This window comes from Peromyscus maniculatus, chromosome 1, assembly GCF_049852395.1.
Source record: "Peromyscus maniculatus bairdii isolate BWxNUB_F1_BW_parent chromosome 1, HU_Pman_BW_mat_3.1, whole genome shotgun sequence".
Classification (NCBI taxonomy): domain Eukaryota; kingdom Metazoa; phylum Chordata; class Mammalia; order Rodentia; family Cricetidae; genus Peromyscus; species Peromyscus maniculatus.
The window spans coordinates 6,656,095-6,679,112 of record NC_134852.1 but is presented as its reverse complement, the minus strand read 5'-3'; the positions used below and the strand labels follow the sequence as shown (position 1 = coordinate 6,679,112).

At 41.8% G+C, this 23,018-nt stretch overlaps 1 protein-coding gene and 1 long non-coding RNA gene across 5 annotated transcripts in view; one reads left to right on the top strand and one right to left on the bottom strand.

Annotated features, from left to right (window-relative positions):
- Window positions 1-1,398: 1,398 nt before the first annotated feature.
- The window catches only part of LOC107399851 (leukocyte immunoglobulin-like receptor subfamily A member 5), a 37,066-nt gene continuing 15,446 nt past the window's right edge, over window positions 1,399-23,018 (top strand). For 2 of the 4 annotated variants that reach the window (XM_076568759.1, XM_015989279.3), the window contains exons 1-5: window positions 1,667-2,647; window positions 4,075-4,380; window positions 6,926-6,970; window positions 18,551-18,835; window positions 18,940-19,242. In XM_076568759.1, coding sequence (XP_076424874.1) covers window positions 2,233-2,647; window positions 4,075-4,380; window positions 6,926-6,970; window positions 18,551-18,835; window positions 18,940-19,242 — 1,354 coding nt within the window. In that variant the 5' untranslated portion in view covers window positions 1,667-2,232. The other 2 variants (XM_076568765.1, XM_076568768.1) reach the window with 2 other exon arrangements.
- LOC121826094 (uncharacterized) lies at window positions 3,107-4,914 on the bottom strand. Its single transcript, XR_006068425.2, has 2 exons — window positions 4,747-4,914; window positions 3,107-3,320 (listed from the first exon to the last, which is right to left on the bottom strand). It is a non-coding gene; the product is annotated as an uncharacterized LOC121826094 (long non-coding RNA).

Here is a 23,018-nt window from a genome sequence, read left to right as displayed (position 1 = left end):
GCTTCTTCCAATGTTCAGGTCTTGCTGTTGGAGGAGGGCTAGGTTCTGGTGATGCCATGTTGCTCTTTATGTTGTTGTATGTGCTTCTACCTTGATGGCTGCCCATGTCCTCGTCTAATAGGTAAAAGAGGTGCCTGTGTCTAAGGGAGCTGCTATTGGTCCATTCTGTGATTGTTGTTTCTGTGTCTCAGGGGACCCCTCTGGGTCCAATCTTAGCTCTTGGTCTAATTGCAGCTGGCAGATTCTATATCTCAGGGAGCTACTCTTAGCTCAACCCAAGTTAGTTGATTATGTGACTCCTGCTCTTGGTCTTATTAGGGCTCTTGGTCCAGTCAGAGGTGACAGATTCTGTGTCTCAGGAAGCCTCTCTTGGTCCAATGAGAGTTGGCAGATTCTATCTCTCAGAACAATACTCTTGGTCTAATGAGATCTGGTGGACTCCCTGTCTCAGGAAGTTACTCTTGGTCCAATGTAAGGTGGCTGTTCGGTTTCTGTGCCTCAGGAAGTTACTGGGGTCACAGGTGGTTGGTTATTGGGGCAGGGTGTGGAACTTGTAGATTACAGGGTCTGATGGGGGGTTTTTGTCAGTGGGGAGGCCTTCCTGCAGGAGTTTTCCCTGCTGGCCGGCAACTGGGGCAGAGTTGGGTAGGGGTTTTCTGGGACTGGCTATGTCCCAGGGCCTGGGTCCTAGGGGCAGGACTCTGGGTGTGAGGAGAATCACTCACCTCTTGGTGCATTGACAGCTGGTGGTTTGGTTTCTGTGCCTCAGGAAGTTACTGGTTTCACAGGGGGTATTGGGGCAGGGCATGTAGAATGCAGGGTGCGATGGTGGGTTTTGGTGTGTGTGTGGGTCTTCCTGCAGGAGTTTTCCCTGCTGGCCAGCAACTGGGGCAGAGTTGGGTGGGGGTTCCCTGGGACTGGCTGTGTCCCAGGGCCCGGGTCCTAGGGGCCACATGTTAAGATTATTATCTTAAAAGTACTCGTTTAATGAATATACACTACATAGGGAGAATATTTAAATATTGTATAAAAAAACCTATAGATACAGTTTTGATATAATTACCTCATTTGATGGCTCTGAATAAGAGGAATTGAAGTCAAGACATGTTCCAGTACAGCCATGGTAAAAAAAAAATCGGGAAAGCAAGTCTTGGAGTCTTGAAAATTTTCTAAAAGTCATCATAATTTGTGAGCCACATACAAGATACAAGGAGCCAACAAGTATCAGCTTCCTTAGCTGTGGTCAGCCAGTGAAACAGATGAAGTGGATCTCTCAGGAAATCCTGTCTGTTATATTGGGGCATTGCCTCCTGACAGCAGCAGCAGCAGCAGCAGCAGCAGCAGCACCATGCTGCCTACGCTCCTCAGCCTGGTGTGTCCTGGTGAGTTCTGCTGGGAATGAATGATGTGGAGTACAAGGGTAGAAATATCAGCCAGGGATGCTGGATCTGCCCACAGCAGGGGGTCTGGCTTCCATGCAGTGGTGGATGTTGGTACATGAGTTCATCTTCACTGAGTGGACTCTGACTTCTAATGTACAGAGGACCAACCAGGGCAGAGAGATAGAGGGCCAGGCTGCTGGAAGGAGACAGTTCATCTGTCATGGGTCTTTCCCTCCAGGAGTCTTCCTGTTTCAGAGGACATGGGCACAAGTGGGTGAGTCTGACCTCAAATCATGGATTACTTCTCATGCTACACAGAAAGATTTTTCTGCAACAGGAAGGTAAACAGCATAGGGATTGGGCTGCTGTAAGGACTACCAGGAATGTCTGTGAGTGACATAAGTTGGAAAGCGGAAGGCCTGGAAATATGCTCTCTGATTCTGTCCCAGAGACCCCCAGACTTTCTTTCCTTGGTTGACTCAATCAACACTGGGGGAAAGGCTGGAAGAGGCCTGAGTGTCTAGGAAAAGTGACGTCATTTGTGTAGTGGGGAAGGACACATAGCTTGGAACACCAGTCCCTCTCAAGATGAGATGCGGATGCAAGCTTCCCAGAACATCCATGATGATGGAGCATGCAGAGGTCAGCTGTTATTGTACCAGAAGAGGTGGGGGAACTTAGTCCTGGGAATTCCAGATTATTCCAGTCAAACTCAGCTGCTTAATGTTTTTTTTTTCTGATGCAAATTGATGTCACTTGGTTCTCTGTTGATGACTACATTTTTATATGTAATTTATTTTCATAATGGCTTGGATCACTTAGGCAGTAGTTGCACAAAAGCTTCAGTAGGATGTGGCGTCATCATGTATTTCTGGATGTATTGGCTTGGAAGGAACTTCAGAAATACATAAGCAAGGAGAGCACTGAGCACAAAGGAAAAGGAGGTGCTCCTGCCTCCTCCTTTCTGAGATTGGGCCATTCTCTCTTCACAGGGGTTCCTGACAAGCCCACCCTGTCTGCCTGGCCTAGTCCTCTGGTTCCCATTGGAGGGCATGTGACTCTGAGGTGTCAGTCCCACTTTGGGTTTGAAATATTCCGTTTGTTCAAGGAAGATGGGGAGTCCCAAGGCACCATATTTCGACACAGCCTTGACATGTACCCCGTGACCATGGCACATGCGGGGATCTATAAATGTCAGGGCATTGCTCCTATTGTCCATGATGGATTGTCAGAAATCAGCAATCCCCTGTTGATCATAGTTACAGGTGAGACAGCCCATGTCAGAGGTGTTCTTCATTATCCCACCATTTCAATTGAGATTTTAAGTCTGATTACTAGATAGGAGTCCCCCAGAATAGCAGGGATGTCTTCAAGTATCTTAGCCACAGAAACATCAGTATAGGGGACTGGGCACTAAGGTAGTTAGGAGAGTGTTCCCCTGATGATATTCATATTCCCAGCCCTAGAACCAATTAATATTTGTCATGTGGTTTGATGGTTTGGTTGTTTAACCTCCACCTAAAGTTTATGTGCTAAAATCTTGGTTCTAAGGGTAGATGTGTTGTGATGGAGAGATCTTTAAGAGTGAGACTTAATACGAGATATTTAGGTTATGAAGGATACTGCACTCAGAAGGTTCTAATGTAGTAGTTTTCCTGAGACCCTGGTGAGTTCTCACCGGACAGTTGGTACAAAACAACTCCCATATGGAAGAGGGACAAAGGTTGAGGATGCAATTCATGGTTTAATCAGCTGCCTTTAAGATGAAGAGCATGTCCTGGGTTATCCACATAGGCTAGAGTAGCTACACTAGCTCATAAAAGAGAAGGAAGAAGATAGCGATGGTCAGAGCAAGGAAGCATGAGACACATTCCATTTTTTCCGGGTTCTGAAAACGAAGTGTCCACAAGCCACAGGAGTTCAGGAGGCTTCTATAATCTGGAAGATAAAAAGAAATATACTCTTCCTCCTGGGGCCTTTGGAAGAAATGCAACCCTTAAGACACGAGACTCATACCAGTGGGCTCATTTCAGACTTTTTACCTCCAGAACTAGAAGATATCACACATGCATGTTCCTTTTCTTATGCCATCTTTATGATCGTTTCTAACATCAGTGATTAGTAACTAGATATGTACCCAAGTCAGAGACAAAAGGAAGAGAGGCGAAGCCGAGGCAAGTATGACCAGGGGACTGTTGCTGCCATCAGGCTGAGAGGGGGGTGATGCTCGTGAATCCAGACTCAAGGCTGCCCTGTGTGAGCTGGGACTACAGACAAGGCCCAGGCACACTGGGTGAACCAGTCTAGCCCAGGAGAAAACACATCCTGGCAAGGATCTCACTTTTCCCCAAAAGGCATGAAATGTATACAGAGGGGAGCCTGAAACCCAGCGTGCCATGTTTTCTACCCTCATCCATCATAGAAAATAGAAGAGGTCTGTGGTAGATGAATGCAACAGTCATCTTCATGGGACAACCCCAGTCAGATGGAGCCTAAAGCTATAGACATAGAGAATTGAAGAAAAGACAGAAAAAAATAGATAAGTGTGTGGGGTTGGGAGATAGTCACAGAAGAGAACATGGGGATATGAGTAGGAGGAAAGACTTGGGCTTGGAGAACCTTTGTTATCCCAGTTTCCATGATGTGGGGTGAGGAAGAGTGACTCTCAAACTCACAACCTGTTTGTTTTTAGGAGTCTACAGAAAGCCTTCTCTCTCGGCCCTACCAGCGCCTCCAATAAATTCAGGAGAGATGATGACATTGAAGTGCTGTTCAGATGCCATGTTTGAGACCTTCATTCTGGTTGTGTACAGAGAGGATGTAAATGAGGTCCAAATGCGTCTAGCTGGGGAGCCTTATGCTGGTGGCTCCCAAGTCAACATCTCTATAGCTCCTGTGACTGCAGCACACGCTGGGACCTACCTATGTTACAGTTCTTCTAGTCAACATTCCCATGTGTGGTCACACCCAAGTGACCCACTGGACATTGTAATCTCAGGTGAGAGTTTCCAGACTTATTCCTTAGGCTCTCGTTCATATATGTACTGAATGTTCTAGAACTGGGCAGTCTTAGGACAGGAGGATGGTAAGTATTGGGTACTTATGGAGAGAAATAGACTTGATGAGAGTTTTAATGACAGAGACTATGACAAAGGAAACTCAAGTTAATATTATTATATAGAAACAGATAAGAAGGTTTGGCAGAGGAAAGGGAGAGTTACGTATTTTATAATCTCAAAAATGAAATAAATAATTTTTTAAAAGCATAGATGGGGGGATCAGAGGAGTTATGAACAGAGACAAACAGCAGAGAAACCCTGGTGATACAACCCATGGGTCAGAAAGAGGCTCTTTCCACTCTTACCTTGTGAAGTTCAGAAACTGAGTTTCCATTTTACTACGTCTCCCTTCTCAACCAGGAAACCCAGACATATCCTCTACCTGACCTGAGTTTCAGGACTGTGCTGTGCTCTCTCACGCTGCTTCAACCATGATTCCTCACACTGCCTTTAGTTGGACCCTCCCTCCTTCCTCTGCTTGAGTCATAATGGCCTTATGTTATGGTCCTGGGTGAAGAGGTTGAACACCAGTACCTGTGTGTTTGTATGTCTTTCCTGTATCTCCAAACTGGCTTTTAAAGACCATATTCTGAAATAATCACTGATGTTATAGGATGACTCAGGAGAAAACTACATTTTGGGTCCAAAAGAGATAAGTAGAGTCAAGTAAATCAGAGATGTGGGCACACACAGAGGTGGGGAAAGGGAGGGGGAGGGAGAGAGAGGTAGGAAGAGGGAGAAAGAGAAAGAGAGACAGGGAGGGGAGAGAGGGAGAGAGGGAGAGAAGGGGAGGGAGAGGAAGAGAGAGAGGGAGAGAGGGAGGAGGAGAGGGAGAGGGAGAGAGAGGGAGGGAGAGGAAGAGAGAGAGGGAGAGAGGGAGGGAGGGAGAGAGAGAGAGGGAGAGAGAGAGGGGGGGGAAAAGCAGTTAACTTAAAAAACATAAGGAGGAGATGATGATGGCACCGTGGTCGAGAGCACTTGTTGCTCTTGTTGAGGCCCAGGTTCAATTCCCAGCACCTGCATAGTGGCTCACAACCAACTGTAACTCCAGTCCCAGAGGATCCAATGTCCTCTCCTGACATCAGTGTGCATTGCATACATGTGGTGCACATACAAACATACATACATACATACATATATACATACATACATGCATACATGTAAACAAAACACTCAAACACTTAGTAAAATAAAACATTTTTTAAGAAATGAAAGGCAGGGCTGGAGAGATGGCTCAGTGGTTAAGAACACTGGCTGCTCTTTCAGAGGTCCTGAGTTCAGTTCCCAGTACCCACATGGCAGCTCATAAATGTCTGTAACTCCAGTTCCAGGGGATCTGACACCTTCATACCAATGTACATAAAATAAAGTTATTTTTTAAAAAAGAAAGAAATGAAAGACTGTAAAGGTAGATAAGTGGTTAAGAACACTTGAACACTTGATACTCTTCAAGAAGAACCAAGTTTGTTTCCCAGCACCTACGTTGGATGGCCCACAACCACCTATAATTCCATCTCCAAGGGCTGTCATGCAATACTCTGCCTACAACTGCTCTGAACTCATGTGAGTATATATACAACAGAGAAACACATTACACACATTCACAAGATTAAAAAAAATCTTTGGGGCCTGAACAGACATTTCAGTGGTTAAGAACAATTACCACTCTTGCAGAGGACCTGTGTCTGGTTTCCAGCACACACACACAGTGGTTCATAACTGTCTTTAACTCTAGTTCAGAAGCTCTGATGCTCTTCTCTGGACTCTTTGGGTAGGATGCATGAATTTGGTATATGACACACATGCAGGCAAAACACCTGTGGACACAACATAAACATTAATAAATCCTTTAAAAAAATAAAATACAAAGGTCTTGAGAGTGCATCTCATTTGTAGAGCATCTGCCTAACATGTGCAGGCAAGACAAGACCCTAGGTTTGATTCTCAGCATAAATATTTTAATACAGAAATATATATAGAAATTAATTAGATTGGTGAATAATGCCAATGAGAGTAGAGGACAGAAAAGCATTTTTTCCTAACTCCAAAAACAGCAATTCACAATTCTATAAAAAAAAGAAAGAAACTCATTGAAACACAGGTTGGCTATAAGAAATCTCCATCATATTATTACTCCATTAATCTACAAAGGAAGGTAGATAGAGTAGTTTAAAAACATAACATACTTAAGTTTCCAAAAAGCGATAAAAAATGTATTCTTTCTCAGTTTGGTTTGGTATACTATATTGCTGCCAATGCTAAAATTTATAGAAGAAATTAATATTCAAGAGAATGACAGCATGGAATTAAACTCACAAAAGTGTCACTAGCATGTGGTGCCAGGAAGCATCAGTGATCATTCCTATAGAGAAGTGACTTTACAACAAATGCCAAGTTCCTGGAGCAAGCACAGAGGAAAGAGGTGGGCTGAAAACTTGTAGGAAGAATCAAGACCTCATCTTCTGTTCTTCCTCTGCCTCCCAGTTCCTGATGCCACCAACTCTTCATATCATCTTAACGTCACACAAGGTGAGTACCAGGGATACCCGTGTCAGAGGGTGGGGACACAAGGAAGTATGTGAACACTGTCGGTAGTCAGCATACACACAGAACTTTAAAGATTCCTTGCAGTTGCCCTGCCCTTAAATCTATTTCTCTCTTGACATTTTATCACTTGCTCTTGCTTCTGTTTTCCTCTTGAATATACTCTAGTTCACTGCATCCCAACTGTCAATCAGACCGTAACCCTAGATGTGTGAGTTCCAGAAGGTTTCCTTATTGGTATCATTTTTTTTAACCAGGAGAGAAAATGATTCCTTGATATTCACAATGGATAGAGGTAAAACTAAGGACCATGGTCCCCCATGTCCCTCTAGCAGGCTTGAGAGAAACATGTGCTATTTTAAGTCCAGGTAGCAACAAAGGACATTCAAGTGAATAGACATATGTCCATGGAGGATTTCTACCCCTGAATCCTAGCATGGTTGGGGAGGAGAAAGATGATAGCCACCAACAGGCCTGTGCACAGACTCAAAGACCAGGAAGTTCAAAGGAAACTTGCAAGAGTGAGGAATTAATGAATGTGGTTCCCCTTGAAAGACTTATTATGATTTCAGGGCAGAGGATACTGTCTGGACAGAAAGAATTCTTTTAAGGTAGACAGAAAAGAGTTGCATTTCTGAGTTCCTGTGATGGATGGCCTGATAAAGTTTTCTGTTCCCCCTGCCAGGTTCTGTCATGAAGGATTACACCCTGGAGAATTCAATCAGGATGGGCATGGCAGGGGTGGTTCTCCTTATTCCATTGATAATGTTGGCTGAAGCCTGGTGGAACCATAAGGAGGCACCACAGGTTGAAATGAGAGAAATTTCTGCCAGGACCCTGTGAACAGATCGTTTGGCAGAATGGGCCTTGGAAAGAACTCCACCTGCTGAGATGTCCCTGAGTGAATGTGGAATGTATTTAGGGTATTAGAGCCTTTTGGGGAATGCTTGGAAGAACAGTTGAACCTCACAAGGCAAGGAGCATACCCGAGATATGAGATGAGCTCCTTGGGGACAGCAGAGAGGAGGGGTACTAACAAACTTATATAAACTCACAGACAGCACATGAGTGTCCTTCAGTTTTCTTTGGTTTGTAGAACACTTATGCTCTTTCTCCCTTTATTTGTAAAAGTGTGGTCTCATTTGTGCTTGCCTTTGTTGATGGTGTAGCGATATTCCTGTACCCCCCTTTCCTCCTCCTTTACTTCCTCCCCTTCTTCCTCTCTTTCTCCATTATTGTTACATTATTTTCCTTTCTACCTCTTATTTCCACTTTATTTATATTTTCACTGATGAAACCTTTGACTTTCCTCTTTGCTGATTCTCGGGTTCTGCTTCTCCCCCTTTTCAAAACAGGGTGTCAGTGAGGAGCTCTGACTGGCTTGGAGCTCACTGTGGAGACCAGGCTGTCCTGGCACTCACAAAGATCCCACTGCCTTTCTGCCTCCCAGAGGCTGGGACTAAAGGCAGGTGCCATTACGCCAGGTGGTTCTGCATTTTCATAAGCATAGATCCAAGTGCTTAAAATAAGCCAACATTTTTTTTTCATTTTGCTTTCCCTCTCATCTTAATTTGCTACAGATAAAAACCACAAAATGGAAGTCTTCAAAAATAAATATAAAAATCGCATTTCCCCTGTTTGAGTAAACCCATGAAAACCTAAGTCTTTTAATGTGAAGTTTTGCATGTGGAATAAATGATCATGAAAAATGACATTTTGATTATCATTTCAGTTGTTCTGTCAATAATTTGTCTAACTCTTCCTAGTTTTTAACACAGTTTTGTTTCTAGCTAATGATTAAAATGGTCACTTTTCTTTGCCATTTGACTTATTATTTGTGGAACTATTGCATGTTCTTAGTATCCCAAATTACATTATTCTTTTTGGAGCTGAAATTTCAAAAGAGAATTTCAGAGATGGGGATTGATGGGCAGAAGGAGAAACTACAATGTTTTTAAGCCATAGATGTGTGTGTGTGTGTGTGTGTGTGTGTGTGTGTGTGTGTGTGTGTGTGTTTGTGAGCACTTTGGAATTTAAAGAATGTGACTAATTGTTTAGCATTCGTAGGAAAAAACAGTGTTTCATATTTCTCATCAGAACATTATATATGAAAATATTTCAAACCCCACTGTGCTTTGAATACTATCCTATTAAAATAGTTATGAATTAATTGATGAGTAGGGCATTTTTTCTTAATCTGAACAAAATTCTTAAAGCTTAAAAAGACTAGACATGGCATTGAACATGTTATCTAGGAAATGCTTTAAAAATTTATTAGTGTATATTTGTTGCACAAACAATGGATTTTATTATGTCATCTCCATGGAAACATAATGCCTACTTTGAATACATTGGCCTCTGTAGGTCACTCTTTGATTTCCTGTGCTGCTTCTGGTGTCTGTTCCTCTTCCTTAAGAATCTCCCTTTTATTCTACACCTTTTAAAAATATAGATTCTGCCTATGGAGGAAAACATGAAAAATTTATCTCCCTGAATCTGGATGTGATTGAACGAAAATGGTTCCCATAGGCTCACAGGGACTGGCACTATTAGGAGGTATGTTCTTGTTGGAGTCATTGTGGTCTTGTCAGAAGAAGTGTGTCACCTCAGGAGGCACTGGAGTTTCAGAAGCTCAAGTCAGGCCCAGTGTCACCCTCTCTGCTTGCTACCTGCTGATTCAGATGTAGAACTCTCAGCTCCTTCTCCAGCGCTATGTTTACCTGTGCACCACCATGCTTCTTATCATGGTGATAATGGACTAAGCCTGTGAAACTGTAAGCCAACCCCAATCAATATCTTCTTAATTAAGAATTCCTATGGTCATGGTGTTTCTTCATGGCAACAAACCCCTAACTAAGACATGGGGTTACTTCTCTTAGTATGATTATATTTAGTTCCATCCAGTTTTTTATAAATGGAATCATTTTGTCCTTTATTGCTGAGTACAACTCCATTGTGTTTATTAGAGTGATGGCTTAGAAGCTAAATGTAATTGTTGCTTTTCTAGAGGACGCAAGTTTGTTTTTTCCAGATCCTATGTCAGGCAGCCCATAACCACCTTAACTCCAGCTCTAGAGGATATGATGCCTTCTTCTGGCCTCCTTGAGCACCTCCCCCGCCCCGCCCCCCAGCACACACATATATCCACACAGAGACAAGCACACACATACACATAATTTAAAATAAATCTTTAGAAAACAATGTGCATACTTTCCATTTTTAATCTATTGATTCATATTTTGGCTATTGCAAATAATACTGCAGTACATGGATGTGCAAGCATCTATTTTGGGTGCTGAGTTTGATAAGGTGGGGCTCTAATTTCAACCTTTTAGGCATGTCCCCAAAATAGAGATGAATGAACCATATGTCCATGTCCTTTCAGAAGTGGAGAAGTAGCGGAGAGTTTATCAGACACACAAACACTAAGGTGTTCATCCCCATGATCCCTGCCCCGTAAGAAATACAAACCAAGCTGGGTCTCACAGCCCAGGGCAGTGATGAAGACAGCCAAGCTTACAGCCTGGGGTAGTGTCAGGCACCACTACAAAGAACAAATATGTGATGGAGAGTTGGGAAAGACAGAAAAAAACAGGGTGGCACGAGTGCTATGGAGCGAGGTGGAACTGGGAGTGTGATGGTGGTAATAGATGAGAGAGAAAGAGGCTGAGATCAACAGGCCATCTTGACCAGTAGGGTTGGTTGGGTGGTATATAACAGCTTGGAGCTTATTCAGACACAGACTGAGCCCCATCCCCTGAACTTGCCTTCTGGATTTGGGATACCCCTGGCTCTGGGCAGTGATGGAGGCCTGAGATGAAGAAAGGTTCACTTCCTGGATTGGACCTTCTGAACAGACCACTGTGGCCCATGATGCAACTGCAGGCCATGTTATCACTGCCTGTGGTCCTTGGTGCTGCTCCCAGGCTTCAGGAACATGTGGAAGTATGTAATCTGTGCCACTGCCTGATGTCTTGGTAATGTGCTCAGGTTTTGCTGCCTTAGGGCATAATGCTGATGTGAGTGGCATGTGTAACCAGCTGAGGTCACATTAAGACTCAAGAACCACGCAGCTGCCGAGGGCCACAAGTGGCCCTGATACACACAAGGGCCATGTTGATGTCTGCAGCTCATGTCACCACTGAAGCCCATGCTGATGCCTGTGATCTGGGCTGCTTCCTGAAGCCATGTTAATGTTTATGGGCACTGAAGAGCTGACCCTGCCTTTTGTGGGAGACCTGACTCTGCCCCTCACCGGTCCAGAGCACTGCAGGTGCAGGGAGTGGCATGGGTTCAGGAGACCTGGCTTTGCCCAACTCCTGCCAGCAAATGGCTCTCCTTAGTGGATGGCTTCTGGTCGGGATACAGGTGGAGAAAGACTTATCCTCCCTTAGGGGGCTGGACACTAGGAATTTGGCCATGCTCCAGTGAATATATAGACAACATAAAATAGACTTTTGATTTGGAAGGGGAAGTCACAGAGGAGGGAGGCAGAAAGGAAGACTGGAAGGTGAGTAAAATCAGGATGCATGATGTGAAATTCCCAAATAAACAATAAAAATAATAATAAAATAAGGCAATATAAAAATCTCTGATGAACATATAAATACAGAATAAAATTATTGTTCTTGTTGCTGTGTCAAAAACTAAGACAACAGCAACCTATGAAAGGAATGGTTTGTTTGGACTCACAGTTTGAGAGAAGATAGTCCACCATGGTAGTGAAGTAATAGCAACAGGAGCTTGAGGCCATTGGTTACATTGTGTCCATAATAACCAAACAGCAAAACTAGAAAAGAAAATAGGAAGGAGCAGAAGGAGAAGCACAACCCCATTTACCCTTTTTCCCACCTCATTTCTGTAATTTGAGTGTGTATTCGGGCATGCACCTGTGAGTGTGGGTGCACATATGCACAGTGTGCATGTTGGGAGTATAAGACAACCTCAAATATCAGTCCTCAGGCATCTTTCACCTCTGCTTGGCCCAGGATTTTGACCCAAAGTCCAGATTATCTTCCTGGTATCTACAAACTTCCTGGTATCTGCCTGTCTCTGCCTACCATCTCACCATGGCAATGCTTGGATTACTGGGGCATCACAGTGCCTATTTTTTCATGTGAATTCCTGAATTCAAATTTAGCTTCCCACGCTTGATAGGCAAGTACTTTATTATTTTTTTTTTTTACATTTTTTTCAGATTAAGACACATATATTTTTACCCTGAAATGATACTGTATAAGAATAGCAAAAAGAACATGGTGTAATCTTTGTTCAGTTAAATATGTCCAAATGTTGGACGACTGTCCTCAACTAGGACGCACAGACACATGCTACTTGATGCTGTCATAGTGGCTGTGCTTGACAGAAGGATCTTGTTCTACTTAGTGACTCCCCTGGAACCTTGCTCTATTCCTCTCGCTCAAGATAGAAATCTTGATGTTGGATTGGGTTCCCGTTTCTCTCACACTTGTGTCGATTTCTTTCTTGATCCGTTGCTACTTTTGTCAGATGTGCAGAACCTAGTGATTTCTCGTTACCTTCCCTGGTACCACCTTGCTTCAGAGACATCCCACTCTCTTTAATTCAATGCCACAGACTTTCTTCCTTCGTGGTGCAGAGTGTTAAACCGAAGCCTGTCCATGACGTACGTTGCTTAACCACTGTATCTGTGGCCCTGAAACAGACTCTTGAATTATCTGTACTCATTTACCCTCCCTTCTTTGTGCTGCTCTGTTACAGATTATATATCTGACAAAACGGACTTTATACCAAAAGTAGTCAGGGGAGCTAAGGAATGTCACTTCATACTTACTAAACGAACAATCCACCAAGAGGGTATTACAATTCTAAACAAGCATGCCAAACATAGAAGCACCTAATTCTATAAAAGAAATATGACTATGTATGAAACTATAGATTAACCTTAATGCCCCATTTTCCACAATAGTCAAGTCATCTGGACAAAAATGAAATAGGGAAACACTGGAGTGAAAATATATTATAAACCAAGCAGACCTAACAGACATCTACAGAACTTTCCATCCAAACATGAAAGAATACAGATTTCTTTTTAGCAGTCTATGGAATGCTCATAATCAACCATATATTAGTGCACAAAAAGTCTCAACAAATAAAGAAAAGTGAAATAATATCCTGTAACTTTGCAAAATATTCAATTATGTTACTACAGTGAGGGGAAGAAAGAAACTTTCAAAATCATTACAAGGGCCTCTGTGATTCAGAACCATACCTAACTCTAGTCAGTGAAAACAATGAGATCTACATATAGAAACACAATCAAAGTGAGAAAAAAATCGTAGCAGCACCCTATGTTGATGGCATGGGATTTTTCATTAAGAGACTTTGAATTGATCACTGACTTTGGCAAAAGAGAAGGCAGGATGCAATGGACTTCATTTGAATGGGAGAAAGAAAATAGTTTTGCCTTCTCAGAATTTTATTTCTTGTGAAATCATCTTTTACGAATGAAGATGAATGAGAACCTTGCTACCAACATTAATGAAATGTTATACTTTACGCTGGAAATAAAGGAAAAAATAAAAGTAATCCTTCAATTAGGAAGAATATAATTTGATACAAATATGGGGAATATGGAGGAAACAAGGAGCATGAACAAAGACAGTATGTTGGGAAAAAGAAGCTTCTTTGATGAAAGGTGAGAAAGTTATGTAAGGGAAGTGGTAGGTTCTTCTCATCGGTCTACAACATCTCTAGCCACAAGCAGTTGTCTAAATTTACAATACCAGACATGAACCCCTTTTTATTGAGTGGGCATTACATCTGATCAGATAGCTGTTGGTTATTCACAAGACAGTAGTGCCACTATTTCACTGTTGTGGATATTTTGCTGGTCCAGTCATTGTTGTGGCTTGTAGACTTTGAAGTTTGATAGGAATACAGATTTTTCTCCTCACTTGGCAGCATGCAGAACACCTTCTGGTACTATGAGGGCCAGTTCTCAAGGAGGAAGACACCAGCTCAGTTGCAACTTGATTCCTCCAAATCCTGTGTCCAAAGTGTGTGGTGTCTTTGGAAACAGGGCGCAAGATCAACTTATGTATTTGCAATACAACTCCCATACTTAAGGCTTGGGGACAATTATGGGAGAGGGGGAAGATGAATTTTGAGAGCCAGGGGCTCTCAAATCTTGTTAAGATACCTGATGATGCATGTGTCCCCTAGACATGGTAAGGAAAAATGAATCCACGAAATCTCAACAACTCAGTTGCCAAAACAAGAGCAGCATAATAACATCACCCTTTGGCATGCAAATATGGACACTGGAAATTACACATGGTCACATGCCTAGATGAAGAGCTATAGGTAGTCAATAGCTACTGAAAGGGAGAATAAGTTTCTTCCAGGGATGAGTTTCCACACAGGTTGTTCAATCCCAAGTGGTCAGCCCTGGTCATATGTACATAGGAGCAATACTAAATGGATAAAAAAGTGGTGTGTACATGTAACAATGATAAATAAAAGGGACATCAGTGATTTGAGAGGATGTCAGGAGAAGCAGAAGGAGCTTGAGGGTGGATTCAGTGATTGAAATTTATTTTCCAATGTATTACAAGGAATGAGAGCAGGCAAATGAGAGTAAAAACTGGCAGCAAGCAGCTTCCTTCCAGGGGAAGATTTGCTCTGTAAACCAGCAGATGCTAAAGTTGATAATATCTAGAAAGATCACCCTTTATCATTTATAAATGGTCAATAAACATTAATAAGCAATTATATTCATAATAGGATAGGCAAGCACTTTAACCAATGAGCTATCTCTCTAGCCTTCTTTTGTTCCTTGATTCCATCCACGTTCAATGTGAATCTTCCTTCCTCAGTTAAACCTCCCTGCAAATGTCCTGCTAGACACAACTAGAAGTGTATCTCCTAGGTGATTAAAAATCTAGTCGCATTAACAATGATGACTAATTATCACAGGTCTTAGGTAAATTCTATTTTCTTCTAGGTTGAAAAATAAAAAGAAAACATATGCCTTCCAGCTGCCCATCTGCTCTATGTCTTTCTTAGATAGATAGAGAGGAAGGGAGAAAGAGACAGAGAGATGTAAGCATAGATGATAGATAGATCAAAGACGTAGTAGTCACATTTACATTATGCAAAATAGAACTGAGGTGAAAATCTGTCACAAGAGACAAAGAAGTTCATTCTATATTATCATTCTGAATCAAGACTTCAGCATGAACAACTAACAGTGTGTATATTCCTTCTGTATCATTACATACAAACACATAAAAAGAGATAGAGGAAATGTTATACTAGACTCCCATCTTTACTAACATTGGACGTGACATCCAGACAGAACATTAGTAAGAAAGCAGTAGATATGAACAGCACTGCCGATATTCAAGAACTTTCAGCCCACAGGGCACTCATGGAGCTCTCCAGGACAGGTTACTGAGGGTCACAGATCAGGTCACAGCATTAGGAAGATTGAAATCCCATGTGTGATTCAGACAACAATCAGGTGAAATTAAAAATGACTAGTAAAATGGGAAGGTAGGTCTTGGAGATGAACACCTATAATTCCAGGCACTTGGGTTGCTGAAGAAGGAGGATTATTAGTTTTGGGTGAGAATCAAAAAATAAAAGGTGAAAACAGGAAAGGGATGTGGTTCAGTGGTAGAAATGCCTGAAAACAGCTGTGAACCTACACAAAACTATACGCTTACTTCAAATACGATGAGATGTTTTTTGTTTTGTTTTGTTTTCTTTGTGTGTGTGTGTGTGTGTGTGTGTGTGTGTGTGTGTGTGTGTGTGTGTGTATTGGTGTGTATGGACATTCATTTGTGTGCAAATGCCACAAAACACTAGGTTCCATATCAAGCAGTATCAAAAAAATAATAATCGTGAGAATGAAACAAGAATTCACACAAATTCAAGTGAGCCAAACAGCATGTTCTTCAATAAGCATCAGGCCCAGACACATCCAACACTTGACATTATGACATGATACTGTCGTCTGCAAAGTTCACACTTTAGACCACATAATAAAGTGGGTTTTTTTTATTACATATGTGGGACTGGAGAGATGGACCAGTGGCCAAAAGCACTTGCTAAGTTTGCAAAGGACCTGTCTTGATCTTCTTTGGGTCCTGTGTAGGCAACTACAGCCGCTGTGAGCTCATGAGTGCAGGAGTCCCGGCACGTCCAGAAGACACTGTTTCACTCCAGTCCTCTCTGACCTTAGACTCTTACGATCTTTCTGGACTGTCTTCCAAGATGATCCTGAGCATTGCAAGGAGGGATGTGACGTAGATGTCTCTTCTGTGGCCGAGCAGTCCATAGACATTTATCCTCTATATTTTGACCAGTTGTACATTTCTGCTTTAACTGCTGTCCACTGTGCAAAGAAACTTCTCTGATGAAGTCTGAGATCTGTATAAATCTGTGTGTACTGAGAAATGAATTTAGAGGTTTGCTATTATGTCAATTTGGCAAAATAATGGTAGTATGTGTGTTCCCTGACCCAGGTTCTTGTCCACTTTTACAGTACCACGAATAAATTGCCTCTACTCAAGAAGCAGTTGGCTGACCCTATCTATAACATTTATGCCACTACTGGATCCATGGGCATATTTTGCCCCACCAGTTATTATTGTAGCAAACAGGGTTTGTATCTGTGCAGAGCTATTGGTGATTCTTCACCCAGAGGAATGCATAGCACCTTCTGGTACTATGAAATCTAGCTACTGGGGAGGAAGCTTCCTGGTCAGTATCAACTTCATTTCTGTATGTCCTGTAACAAATGCGTGTGATGTCTTTAGCAATAAGAATTTTATCATCAAGTTCTGGTGATATGCACGCGCGCGCACGCACACACACACACACACACACACACACACACACACACACACACACACACACAAAACAGCAGATTTCTGTATTGCTTTTTCAAACATCCTCTGTGTTGGTTATCTATCCGTTACCTATCTTCCCTTCCCTTCTCCATCCCACCTCATGTCCCTCTTCCCAATTCAACCTCTCTCCACATCTACCTTTAAGATGTTTCTTTCCCCTCTGCACCAATGAGCCCCTTCTAGCTTCCTGGATTGATATGTGTATTTAACTTCTTTAAATTTGTTTTAAGAGCTGGATATTACATAACAGTCATATCATGTTTTCATTATCCAATCATCAATTGGTGGACATCTATGCTCATTCCATTTCCTAAATATTATGAACAGAACAGTGAACATGGATGAGCAAGTATCTCTACACTATGCACATATGCCAAAGAGTGGTATACCTGGGTCATATTTTAGTTATATTTTCAGCTTGTCAAGGAACCTTCCTACTGGTTTCCTTCCATAGTGGTGGTACCATTACACTCCCAGCAATAGTGAATAAGTGATCCTCTCTGCCTATCTTTGCAAGCATTTGATATTTTTAATAATTTCTTGATAACCACTATCCTAATTCTGGCACAACAGAAACTCAAAGTGGTTTTAATTTGCATTTATCTGATACTAATGACACTGGACACTTTTAAATAATTACTATCCATTTGTATTTCTATTTTGAGTATTTGGTTCAGATTTATAGCCTATTTTTAACTTTCTTTTTATTTATTCTATGTGTCTTTTACATCACATATCTTGATCTCATCCATTTCCCCATCCCTTCACACCTGCCCTCTGCCCTTGCAACACCCCTTCCCCAAGAAAATAAAACATGTCTTGGGTTGGGGAGATTACTGGACATGATAAGGACCACACAGTACCGTATGGATGGATGGGCTGAAGGAATGAAAGAGAACCCCCAAGGGGAGGCTCTAGGAGGAAAGACCAGCCCTCAGTCACTCTCGCTGAGACTGGATTGGCCCAGGAATAAAGAAGTTCTCCTTGCAGCTGTTTTCTGATGTCAAAGTAATGAGGCAGTTAGTGGATGTGTCTGTGGGAGAGCCTGTTAATGCCAGCAAAGAGACTGGTGCCTGATCCAGCCACAAGCCAGGAGAAATGAAACCATGCCTGCTTGGGGTGATATTTCCTTTCTCTGAAATGAGAAACCTCATGATTCAGAGCACAGGCTCTGCAGCGTCCAAATCTCCTGTGTCTGCAAGTGCTGCCAAGCGCCGTGGTCTCTCATCTGTGTGTTTGAGCCGGCGGAAGGAAATACCATGATCACCATCCTCACTGTCCTGTTCTGCATTGGTGAGATTCGCAGAGGTGGAAGGGACATTGTAATCTGTTTGAGAGTAAGATCCAGATTTCTAAGGAAAATGCAGGGACTCAGGGGGGCTCTTGGGAGAATGCAATTTGCTGAGCATTTGGGGGACAAATATCTTCCAGGAAATACTCCTCCAGGCTTGAGTCTGAGTCCCAGTACTACCATAGTGCAGAAAGGTGAGTAGTTTCACAGCTGTCCCAACTCCTTCATCCTCATTTGAGACAACAAATACTGTCCTGTGCTGCGAGCATGGAGAACGGTGGGTGAGAGGTGATTCTGTTGTAATCTGGAAGGTCCTAGAACTAAGTGCAAGAATGAGGGAGGTGATATCTTGGGACCCAACTTTTGAATATTTTTCAGAAGCACTCCCCTTACCCATCCTTTGGGCTGAGCCAGGTTCTATCATCTCTTGGGGGAAGTCGGTGACCATCTTGTGTCAAGGAAACATCCAAGCACAGGAGTACTACTTAAATAAAGAAGGAAGAACATCACGCTTGTACAGCCAGACCGTAATGGAGCCTGGGAGCAAGGCTATGTTCCCCATCCTATTCATTACAGAGCTCTATGCAGGACGATATCGCTGTTACTATGAGAGTCCTGCTGGTTCTTCAGAGCACAGTGACATGCTGGAGCTGGTGGTGACAGGTGAGAGGACACTTACTGGTCCAGTTCCCTGCCACGGCATAGACACAGGGAAAGGATGTTGTGAGCTATGTGAACCCTGTAACATCCTGCCTCCTTCTCTCTAGATGTCTATAGCAAACCTAGCCTGTCAGCCCTGCCCAGTTCTGTGGTGACCCCAGGAGAGAACGTAACCTTTCAGTGCGTCTCATGGTTGGGGTTTGAAACCTTCATTCTGACCGAGGAGGGAGAAAACAAGCTCTCCTGGATGGGTGACTCACAGAGACATCCAAATGGGCACATGCAGGCACTTTTTCCGATGGGTCCCGTAAGCCCCGGCCACAGGCGGAAGTTCAGGTGTTACGGGTATGACAACAGCAATGCCCAAGTATGGTCAGCACCTAGTGAACCCCTGGAGCTCATAATCTCAGGTGAGAATCTCTTTCTTGACACAGCTATTTCAAAAATAGTTCTTACTTCGTTTTGTTTGTTCAAATAATGTAATTTTAACTGGCATAAAACCATTGCGCATGGTATTGTGGTTCGTAAAGGTATCCCTCCATACACATTCATTATGTACTTTGGGTATATTCACACCACACCTCACTATCTGCTACTTTCTTATTTTCTCCTTCCTCTTAGTCTACTCTCTGCCCTGGAAACTTTCATTTCTCCTTTCGTGCCATGCATACATACATGGTTTTGTGTATCTGTCTATAAATGCAAGATTTATTAAGAAAGCAAACATGTTTCATAACATCTGAAAGACCTGAATTTCCTTTATTCCTTTGTGCTGACATATTGTTCTGGCGAAGACATCAAGCACTGAACTGAATCAGAATGGAGAGTGGACTCTTGCCTTTCTGGTTTTTACCCACTGTGCCACCTGGTCAGCATTTGATTTCCTTGAGAACCATTCCTCTTTGATAAAGTGCTGCCCAGCCGCCATGAACTTAGAACTTACGTGTGTCTGTAGTTTCTCTTGCTGTAGATTTCTAGCTCTTTTGCCCAATAAGGGTCAGTTAGAACACAAGAAATCATTTCTACTCTGCTGTTGTAACAGCCAATCTTCAGCAGCTCAGGAACTGAGGGAGAGCCACAGAGTTGGCTAAGTAATCATTCAGTTGGACTTTTCTATCTGAGGGAGTAAAACTTATTTCTCTGGGACTGGCAAGTGGGGCAAAACTTAACTGTGGCTAGTGGAAAAAAGGGAAATGCACACACACACACACACACACACACACACACACACACACCTTTAGGATCTTTTTTATCATCTCTCTCTAATCTCTTAAATTTTTTCTTATTTATGTCCAGATGTATCACATTTATATATACTTAATTTTTCCCTACAGCTTATATACCAGAGCAAAATCTTTCAAGCAATATAAAAATTACAATGTGGATATATTCTATTTCTTAAGTGAATGATCACAATGCAGACAGGTTAAAAAAACATAATGTTTTCCATATCTCTTTCCAATCTCTTTCATGATTAAACATTTTAGGAATTATAGGTGAAAAACAAATTACCTCCAAGAACCTATATACATTCATGTCCAAGCAACTTGTTATAGATTAACAGAGCATAAGCAAGCAAAGTATTTTTCTCAGCCAGTTCTTTTACTGACAGGCTGCATTTTGCTGTTACAAAGAAAGGATAAATCACTTTATTATTTACCTCAAAAGGTAATCTTATAAAAAAATCTTAAAAGAATCACAAATCTAAACTTTTATACATGAAAAACATCAGTCAGCTCTACTTTAAATCCTTGGGGTGCATATCCTTTTATTAATAGTATTTTATAGTAGGAAGCTGAGGGCAGAAAATGGCACAAGGAATTGATTATCACTCTTGATGACCAACCCATCCTAGCAAGAAAGATATGTCAGCTAATATTAACTGGGCTATCTTTGTTCTTGTTTTTTGACCTCACTGAATCCCTTGTTCAGCTATTAAAAGTGTGTCTTTCTAAACTTTAAATTGTTCCCCAAGATTTTCTACCTCAAAGTTATTAACAAAACACCTTAACCTAACCTTTCTAACAGTTCTACAAGTCTAAATTCTTCCTAAGGGTGGTGGTTGAATCATTAATCTGCTCCAGCAGCAATGCTTGGAAAAAGTCAATCACTGTTATTGTAATACCAGTAATACTGCCCAGTGACGGACTAGAAACTCCCCAAGAGTTTTCAAACATACTACCCATAGATTATGAGGGATGTGGTGACCATGAGAGCAATGATCAGTGCTATGCTCAATAACAGCATGAGGTCCTCAGGACATGTAGTCCTCTGGACTTTGCCTCTCCAAGGCTTACTAAAGTTTGGCTTTGTCAACTGCCCTTTCATGTTCCATGAGTTCTAACGCTGCCTGTTTGTCCCATCACATAGCTTCTGACATCACTATTCCATGTTTGTTGAGATTTTTTGTGTGTGTCATATGGCCAGTTCTAGAGAATGTCTCATGGGTTGATGAGCAGAATGAGTATTTTGCAGTGTTTGAATGGGACTGTCTGCATATGCCTGGCAGTTCTATTTGATTTACAGTATCATTTAACTCAGGTGTTTCTCTCTTTGTGTTTTATTGGCATGACCTGTTTATTGGTGCAAGCAAAGTATTCAAGTCACCTACTATTATTGTGTTGAGATTAATCTGCATTTTTACATACAGTAGTATCTATTTTAAGATCCTGAAATCATGTATGTGATGCATACATGTTTGGAATAGTATTATCCTCTTAATTGACAATTCCTTTAACCAATATGAAGTGGCTTTCTTTATCTCTTCTGATTAGTTTTGGCTTGAAATCTACTTCATCAGATATTAGAATAGCAACACATACCTGCTTTATAGTTCTTTGTATTTTAAATGTGTCTGCCCATCCTTCACCCTGAGGTTGCATTTGTCTTTGATGATAAGGTGGGTTTCTATGGAGACAAGAAGCAGACAAGTCCTATTTTGTAATCCTATCTGCCAGTCTGTGTGCTTGACTTGGAAGTTAGGATCATTAATATTTAATTGTTATTGGAGGATGTGCATTAATTCCTTTTGTTTGGTTGATTCTGATTTGTTTGGTTGTACTTGTCCGGTTCCTACTCTTCATTTAGTCCAACATTGTTTATGCTTTCCTGTTGTCACATAAATATATTTGTGTTTCTCTTCAGTTTGAAGTTATTTCTTTTTTCCCTTTTATTGAAAACAGATTCTTTTTCCTCACATAAAATATCCTGACTCTGGATTCCCCTCCGTCTACTCCTCCAAGTTCCTCCTCAAATCTCCTCCCATCTGGATCCATTACATTTATGTCTCTCATTAGAAATCAAACAGGCTTCTAAAGGATACCAATAAAATAAAATACGTAAAATGAGCATGGGTTCTTCAGGAAGATGGGAATCAACCTACCTCAAGACCCAGCTACACCTACCTCTCTTAGGCATATACTCAAAGATTGCTTTGTTCTACCACTGATGCACTTCCTCAACCATGTTTATTGCTACTCTAGTCACAATACCTAAAAATTGAAAACAACCTAGATATATCTCAAGGATAATTGGATAAAGAAAATGTGACAAGCTTACACAATGGACTAGTATTCAGTAATTAAAAAGATCAAATCATGAATATTTGAGGTAAATAGTTGGAACCAGAAAAAAACATTCTGAGCAAAGCGACCCAGACCCACAAACACAAATCTAATATGTATTCATTTATGTGTATATATTAGCTAAGTCAGTGATATCCAAACTATAGAACCACAGAGGTAGGCACAGAGTAAATGACTAGGGAGAACAGATAGAGCTTCCCAGGAAGGGAAATAGAGTACATAGTTACCAAAAGGTTTTGGGGTCCAGCCCCTCCATAGTCTTCTCCCAGAGTCCCAGAAGAGATGCTACCAGTGGTGGATTGATCTAAGGGATTCTCTAATAAATCTATGTACAAAAAACTCTTTCATCCATTCACTTTATTTTTCTGAGTTCTCTCTGCACTGCTTCTATTCTGGTATCTTACTTAGCTTCTTTCCCTCTGTGTTCTATCTTAATTCTTTCATCTTAGTTCTGCCCCAAGTTGGTCTTTCTCATCTTGTTCTTACCCTTCTTTGCTCCTCTTCATTCTTAGTTACTCTCTATAATCTTCTAAATTCTCTCTCATTTTTTCCCATCCATTTCTTCCCCATCTCTTTAGTTCTTCCCATCTTATTCTTACCCA